Genomic DNA, 8,498 nt, shown 5'->3' on the forward strand with positions numbered 1-8,498 from the left:
ACTGTTTTCCGTTTTCATTTATTTTCTCTTAAAGGTTTTAAAATTAGGTGATTTAACCCATCTAAGTTTCTCTTTTTATTATTCTGCGTGTATTTAACATCTAACCCAGTTTTTACGGTTTACTTGAGGGGAATACTCTGTATTACTTCCTCTCTGAGGCTCACATTTTCACGTTTTGTCTTACTGCGCCCTCGTGTGGTGAAGGACTGAAACTACATCTAAAACCGCAAGCAAAATATCTGATTTTTTTATTTATTTATTTAATTTGTATATTTTAGCCTGCTGACAAAATCAGGCTAAAAAAAAGTCCAAATTATTTTATTTCAATAAAAAACTTACGAAGTTTAACAAAAACTGCAGGTGTGTGTTTGTTTATGGTGAATTTTTGAGTAAAACATGATAAAACATGCAGTGGGCAGAGAATCCAGAAATTGTACTCAAGAAAGAGTAGAAATAATCAATCAAGTAAAAGTAAAAAGTACAAATATTCCTAAAAGTAATTAAAAAAAACAACTTAATGAAGTAAATCTAATTGAGGAAATGTAAAAACTTACAAATGCAAAGGAAATAATAAAAAAAATGTCAACGTGAACAGATGTCCCCCTTCATGGTTTGAGTGTGTAATGGGCTTGGCTCCACCCGCTGCTCTCTAAACCCATTAAAGCTCCTTAGGTCCGACAGTTTTGCCTCTGAGTCAGAGCAAGATGAGCTTCGGAGACCGCCACACCGTGTCGTCCTACCGCAAGATCTTCGGAGATTCTCCCCGCTTCCCGACTTCTGCCTCCCGCATGGGCAGCGCGGCTCCTCGGCCCTTGCCAGGGCCCAGAGCCACGACCGTGCCCCGCCACGGCGCATCTTCCGTGGGGATGTACAGACGCATCGGTCGGTCCTCCGCTCCGTTCTCTCTAGTTGCGACCGGTTCTTTCGATTTGAGCCAAACCTCTGTGATCAACAATGAATTCAAAGTGATCAGAACCAACGAGAAGGAGCAGCTGCAGGTATGTGGGATTAAAATGAGCAAATGTTGGAGATTAAACCTGCTGAAGTTTGGTAAATATTATGAATTTAAGGTGCAAATCTTACTAATTTATGAAAAAGAAAAAACAATATTCATACTGGGAAATCTTTGTAAAATGCCATAAACTTCATTTATATGGAGGATCAAAAGTGCCAATTTACTGTTGATAAGTAAATAATTCACACAAAAAATCTCTGTAAATATGGAAACAAATACATTAAATACACAATTAGTACAATTTACCACAAATGATTATTTGAAATTTGTACTGTTAATGGCTATATATTTTTACCAACTCATTTCTGTATTAAATTGTTTCAAGATTGGTCGTGAATATTACCACAGGACTGTGACATCACTAAATACTGAAATAACTGCTCATGTTTTCTAATTTAACTTTGAAATAAACATAGTTACTCAATCATTTAAATAACTAATTAAATCTATTTAGATAATTTTTGTCTGTGATTCCACTGCAGTATACGGAACTGCACATCGCAGTTAGGCATAATGCAAATATTTATATATTTACATATTAAATTGAGGCACTTTTGGTTTTTGATACAAACACAGGCTTATGAAATAATGAAAGAAATACTGAAACAATTATATTTACTTTCAACATATTTTGAATACAGTACATTTTATAAACGATTAATGTACTTATTTCCATATTTAGAAAACAATTAATTTTGTAATTTGGTACTTTTGGTCTTCCATATAATTCGCTTTTATATTAATAATCAATGTGGTATTCTTTTGAAGCCACTATTCCTGGATGCTTCATCTCATTGAGTCAAACTTGAGATCTTCTGTATATCAACAAATACTGGAAAAGAAAACAATCAAAGCTTAGCAATGGCCTAGTCAAAGTCCACACCTCAAACTGTTGGAAATGCTGTAGTGAGACTAGGGCTGAACATTTTTAGTGGATTAATCGGTATTAATCAATTACTGAAATAATTGTTAACTGGAGTATAGAGACTAAAAAAAGGAAATTTGTTGAAAAAACAACACTGAGCAGAAACTTAGCCAAATTGAACAAAAAATACACAAATTTTGCATTTAAGATAAAAAATATTTGTTTGTAAATATCCTCTACACAGAACTTCTCAAATGCAATAGTTTTTATCTTCACCTCACTCAAATTCTGTGAAAAATATTATTTTATCTGCAAATGCATCCTTTTCTACAGATGATCAAGAGTATCCTAACGGAATTTATGGAGCTAAATTAGTCTAAAAACTATTCACACCGCTAATAACAAAATGCGTATGTCAAAGTCAACAGATCTGTCACGTTTCTCGATTTCTAAACATTATACATTACTACTTGCGCAGTTTGAAACGTGGAAATTTGAGAAACAGTTTACGCACATGTGAATGTTGAAGTACGCATTCATGCATTGTGTTGTACACATATGGGAATTATTTTGTACACTTATACATCTTTTTGTATGTTTGTGGATCTTATCTTACAAATCATGTATGCGCTGGGAATATTTTTGAGACTAATGTAGCTCCATAACATGCTATGCTATTGCACTTCAAGCAATAAAATATTAGTTTTCTGATTTTTATTTTTAAATTGTATGAAATAAGCTTAAGTAAAAAAAATTCTGCACAATATGCCAATTTTTTAAATAAAATATCTCCATTAAGAGTGCATTTCTCAGTTAGATGGCGTACAAAACTCTCTGATAAAGTTGATAAATCATTACATTAGGAGTAAAGGAAATTGTTTCTATTCCATGACTGGCAGACAGAGAAGCTAAAACAGATTTGTACCTTTGAAACTCACGCAACATGAAACCAATCTATCCAAAAGTTTGTCTTACAGCGTCTAAGGATGTGCCCAGAGATAATACATTAGGCTCAGTAATCCCGTCTTATTCTGCTTCCTGGCAAAGCGAGTTAATTGGTTCCCGTAACGTCCTTTGTCTCCCATCACTTCCGTCTCTGCAGTCAGGGCCGACCCAAACCTTTTTTGGGCCCTGGGCAACTTTTCATTTGGGGCCCCTATACAATCAAGTCAACATTAAACGCTTCATGCTATGATTAGCATTATTTATAATTAGCTTACATTATACCAGGGTTGTTATGAGTACTGATCTTAACCTCACAGCAGTAGCAAATGAACAAAATATATATTTTTATTGTGAAATGCAGCGTGGTGTTAAAGTGTACTGTATTATTTTAAGTATTTGAAAGTAATATCTGCAGATAAATACTGAATTTACAGAAAACAAGTTTGATATTTATTTTTGTTTTTATTATTGGAGCCTTGCAGCAGAATTTTGCTCTCAAAGCCAAAGGCAACTCAAACTGCTTATAGATAGAATTAGAAAAACTAAATGCATTAAGAAAAAACAAATTGAACAGAATAAGAACAAACTGAACAAAAAAGTTGTCAGAGAATAATATTTTGTATTGTATATTTTCCCATTAGTGGCAGCATTTTTTTTTTACAATAAAAGATGTTTTTAAAAAAATTGGACATACATGTATATATCGTTTTTTCTTATTGTTTATCATGTAACCTTGGTGCTCTTGGGGGCCCCCTGGTGGAGTGGAGACCCTAAGCAGCTGCTTAACTCGCAATTAATATCCCTCAAATCCAAGCAGAACCACTTGTTTTGAATATTCTGTAGTTTTTCAAACATAAAGAAGGTTAATTTGACTGTAAACAAGCCTCTGTGTCGCCGTTCAGGGTCTGAATGACCGCTTCGCCATGTTCATCGATAAAGTCCGGCATTTGGAGCAGCAGAACAAAGTCCTGGAGGCGGAGCTGGTGAGCCTCCGGCAGAAACACGGCGAGCCTTCCCGCGTCGGGCTTCTCTACCAGCAGGAGATGAGAGACCTGCGCTCCCAGCTGGACGAGCTGAACCGGGACAAAAACCAAATCCTGATCGAGAGGAACAACATGGAGGACGAGCTGCAGGTGACACCAGATCAGGGGCTCTTTGGCATTTCTGCTCTAAAAAACTGCATAACCAATAAATTTCTGAAATATAGATATGAAAAATGTGGATTTTTGTATATTTTATCAGAATCAATTATACTATTGTCAGCAATATTTAAATAAATTCTGTAATTACTTTCAAAACTAAGTTGTTTTTTGGTTTAAATTAAACATTAAAATCGCATAGAAAATAATTAATCAATCCTCTTTAATGTAAATGTTTTATCTTTTTCTTAGTTTTAAAATCCCACAAAAATAAAATTGTGATTATTAAAAAAATTAACCACAAATTTGGTAGTATACATTTCCTATCAAAGTTCATTGAGTTGAAAATTTGGGCCAATATCAATATCCGATATCAATATTGCACTTACTGCCGATAACCGATACTTACAGATACTTTATGTGTTCCTCTACCTTTTTGACACCTTTGGAAATTTTTAAATTTTACACTTTCAAAGTTAAAGCACATATAATGTGATTAATCTGATTAAATTTGCTGTACTGTTGTCAAACACATAATATTGCCCCTTTAACTTATTTTTTCACTTTCTTTCTAAAAAAAAACAACAACTATAAATTACAAAAATATTTGCAAAAGTTGCTTTTGTCTCACAGAAATCCATTGTTTGTTTTTTTCCTTAAACCTGGAAAATTTTATGTATTTTCTAGATTTCAAAAAGATTTGATAAATTTTTTTGGACATATAGATATATTTTGTTGTCCCCCCTACAATTTTGGGTTTGGCCCCCACTATGGAAATTTTCTCGGAGCGCCCCTGTCTTTGGTTTGAAAAGGTTGCAGCCGCATACGCCAGATAAAGTTAATCTTCTGGTTAATGTAAATTCAACCCAGCACTGAAATCAACCCTCCCTGTGTTTCCATTTTCAGAAGCTGAGCGTGAAGTTCGAGGAAGAGGCGAGGGCGCGGGAGGAAGCCGAGCAAACCCTGCGGTCCTTCAGGAAGGATGTGGACGACGCGGCGGCGGTCCGCTTGGACCTGGAGCGGCGCATTGAGTCGCTGTCGGATGAAATCTCCTTCATGAAGAAGGTGCATGAAGAGGAAATTGAGGAGCTGAGCAACATGATGGAGGTTCAGCAGGTCTCCGTGGAGATGGAGCTCGCCAAACCGGACCTCACCTCGGCTCTGAAGGAGATCCGCAGCCAATATGAGTCCATTGCCTCCAAAAACCTGCAGTCGGCCGAGGAGTGGTACAAGAGCAAGTTCGCGAGCCTGAGTGAGCAGGCGAGCCGGAGCAACGAGGCGATGAGGGCCAGCAGGGAAGAGATCAACGAGTTCAGGAGGCAGCTGCAGTCCAAGACGGTGGAGATAGAAACCCTGAGGGGCGCCAACGAGTCTCTGGACAGGCAGATAGGCGAGATGGAGGACACGCACAATGTCGAGGTCACAGCCATGCAGGCGAGTAGTTCAGGTTCTCACTCTACGTCAGGAGAATGTTTGGGATTTAGTTTCTATAAGTTATTTTTTGTTACTCAACAGAATCCCTTCATGTTTTAAGGTGAAACTTCTAAACTTTTCAAAACTCATCTTCCCAGAATTCATGGGCCTCAACTTTACAGGTTTACTATGGGTTAATGTTTAAATAACTGAAAGGAAAATCCATCCATTGGTTGGTCCATCCATCTCTCCATCCATCCACCAGTTTGTTCCATCCATCCATCCATCCATCCATCCATCCATCCATCGGTTCCTCCATCCAGTCATCCATTCATTCATTGGTTGGTCCGTCCATCCATCCATCCATTGGTCCTTCATACTTGCATCCATTGATGGATGGATCCATGGACCATCTTTTGGTCCATCCAGCCATTTATATATCATCCATCCATCCATCCATCCATCCATCCAAGTCACAGATAGTTTAGCCAAAAGAAAAATTTAAATAAAATTATATTTCTGTAAAATAATAATATTTTACAGAAGCATTTCCTACGTTCCTACTTCAATACATTTTTATTATCTTTGACTAGCAGGTAAACTTTCTCAAACAGTGATAATGCTAGAAGCACTGCTTAGTCATCTTGTGAGTTGAAAACTGATTGAAAAGTTTGAGGACAATGTTGACAAAACCGCTGTGAACATTAGCTTTGTGACAAAATCATTTTTATCCTCCTGAGAAAACCCACAAGAAAAATATTTATAGCGAGGGCGGCGGTTCTTAGTTTGCATAATGTTGTGAAAACCAACCTGTTCAACCAAATATGTACTTTTAAAATATCAAAGAAAATCAGTTCATAATCAGTCAAGTTTTCTCTTGACTGTTTCTGAAGTCCAATCAGATGAGAGAACGTTCTGGCAGTAGACGTCTGGCTACAGTTCAACGTGGGGTTAAGACTCAATCCTTGGGTTTTTCTAGGCGCGTGAGACTGAGATGACTGAAGTGACTCTTCATGTCTATTGGATTAATCTCCGACCTGCTATTTATGGAAAAGCCATCTGGCTTTGGCTGGCTTCTTACAGGGGTGAAAGGTTAAGCCTGGAAGACAAAAAGGACATCCTCTATAAACTCTAGGAGGCTTCTGTAAAAGTATCACAAAGCTTCAACAGCGTTAGACACTTTCAGACACTATACATAATGAACTTTGCAACTGACAGCCATCTTGGCAGGTAGTTCCCATGACAACAACAAACAAGCCACAAGCTTGGACGTAGCTCTCACCTCGTTCCTATCTATACATATAAGCAATTTAAGTTCATTGCAACTATTACTTGATCGCAATTTTTGAGTACTGTACCCACCTCTGTAATACTATGGTAAATACCAGTGATATTTCCACAGACTTGTGGGAACTATGTATAGAATCATACAGAAATTAACTAATGTGAAGAAGATTGAACTACTTTCTCCTTTGTGACAGGACACCATTAGCCACCTGGACACTGAGCTGAGGAACCTGAAGAGTGAGATGGCTCAGCACCTGAGGGAATACCAAGACCTGCTCAATGTCAAGATGGCTCTGGATATCGAGATCGCCGCCTACAGGTGCTAATTTAAAGAAAATGCTGGGGATCTCTAAAAAGTTAATTGTGCTAACACTAAGCTACTAATCACAGACATTAGTTCCACTAAAGAACCACACCAACATGGTATTTAGCAGAAGCTAATGCGCTAACGTGAATTCAAAGTATATCGTCTCTTTGAAGACAACAACCCTCAAGCACCAATTTAATTCTAACATTATAATTTACATGTTCTACAAAACCACTAGATATTGTATTTATGTTTGTCTTGTTCTCTACTGTCCATGTTTTATTTTGAAAATGTGAGGAGAGGAAACGGAAATGCTGCGTAAACAATCTTGACCCACTTCAAAATAAGAGCATGAATGTAAACGACTAAACCAAAACCTCTCTATGTGTTGGAGTTTATTCAACTGAAAGTTTACAAAAACCCGTCTGCTAAATGTTTTCAAAGTGGAAGATTTAGCTGCACTATTAGCGGATTAGCTGAATAGTTAAAATCAAGCCTGGTTTAGACGTTCTGTGACATTTCAGTGATTATTTAGATGGAAAGGAACCACATTTTTCCGATTTTTAATCTTTGAAAATATGCAAAGGTGGTAACCAGTGGTGGAGAAGTGATAATTTGGGCATTTTCTCTAGTCATATGAGCTACAAGGAGTCAAACTAAGTAAGCCGAACCTAGTTTTACAAACTTTAATCAATGTTTTCGGAATTTGTTTTTAAGAAAATTAGAAGTTTTGATGCATGTCTCTCTCTACATTTGTTTTTGTTTTGCTTTTGTTAGAAAACTATTGGAGGGAGAGGAGACCCACTTCAACTCTGGGATGTCGTTCGGCACGGCTAGCTACAGCTACCAAGCTCGAAGCTCGACCGAATCGTACAAAAGCAGCCAGGGGGAGAAAGGAGGAGCCATGAAGGAAAGCTTCAAGGGCATCAGCGAGGACAAAGAAGAGGCAGACATCAACTCCAACAACTGAACACAAGCGGGGGAGAAATTACACCCAATCATGAGCATCAAAGCTGTAACGTAGGGTTATTATGCAACTTTAAAACAAGAATTGGGTCCACAAGTTTGAATTGATCTTAGGTTTAGTCTTGACGCCATTTTTGTAGTTTTTTTTTTTAATAGTTCTGGCTGGATAACTGACCGTTCATCTTGGTATAATTAACATTTTGGGATTTAATTTAAGGTATTTTCCTGTTTTAAACCCATGAATTGTACTTGAAGTAATATAATAATACCCTTTAAATAAGAATGTAACTAATTGTCTAATGTGAGTGCATTTAATTGTAAAAAATCTATTGTAATTGGTCCAATAAGCAGAGACGCCTCCAAAAGGAGAGCAGGAGGGATCATCTCTGGATATATATATATATATATTTTCCCCCCTTTAGGGTAAAAAAAATACACACTCACATAAGTATAAATATATGTATTTTCTGACACCGTAAGGAATTTACTTCTCTTTTATGTCAATTTTAGGGGGGAAAAAAAATCATGTTATGTATAAATTTATATCATTATTATTAGGAT

At 36.9% G+C, this 8,498-nt stretch overlaps 1 protein-coding gene across 1 annotated transcript; it reads left to right on the forward strand.

Moving 5' to 3' along the window:
- The first annotated feature begins 697 nt into the window (after positions 1–697).
- Positions 698–8,237, forward strand: LOC122842173 (alpha-internexin-like). The gene is made up of 5 exons (XM_044135793.1): positions 698–998; positions 3,728–3,958; positions 4,871–5,398; positions 6,859–6,983; positions 7,749–8,237. The coding sequence occupies exons 1-5, from the start codon at positions 705–707 to the stop codon at positions 7,939–7,941; spliced, it is 1,371 nt and encodes a 456-aa protein (XP_043991728.1). The 5' UTR covers positions 698–704; the 3' UTR covers positions 7,942–8,237.
- Positions 8,238–8,498: the final 261 nt, after the last annotated feature.

Source organism: Gambusia affinis, linkage group LG13 (genome assembly GCF_019740435.1).
Source record: "Gambusia affinis linkage group LG13, SWU_Gaff_1.0, whole genome shotgun sequence".
In the NCBI taxonomy this organism is placed as follows: domain Eukaryota; kingdom Metazoa; phylum Chordata; class Actinopteri; order Cyprinodontiformes; family Poeciliidae; genus Gambusia; species Gambusia affinis.

Coding starts and splice junctions, on each gene's coding strand:
- LOC122842173 (XM_044135793.1), top strand. CDS start 705: ATGAGCTTCGGAGACCGCCACACCGTGTCGTCCTACCGCAAGATCTTC. Junction 999..3,727: donor ACGAGAAGGAGCAGCTGCAG/GTATGTGGGATT, acceptor GTCGCCGTTCAG/GGTCTGAATGACCGCTTCGC. Junction 3,959..4,870: donor ACATGGAGGACGAGCTGCAG/GTGACACCAGAT, acceptor TTCCATTTTCAG/AAGCTGAGCGTGAAGTTCGA.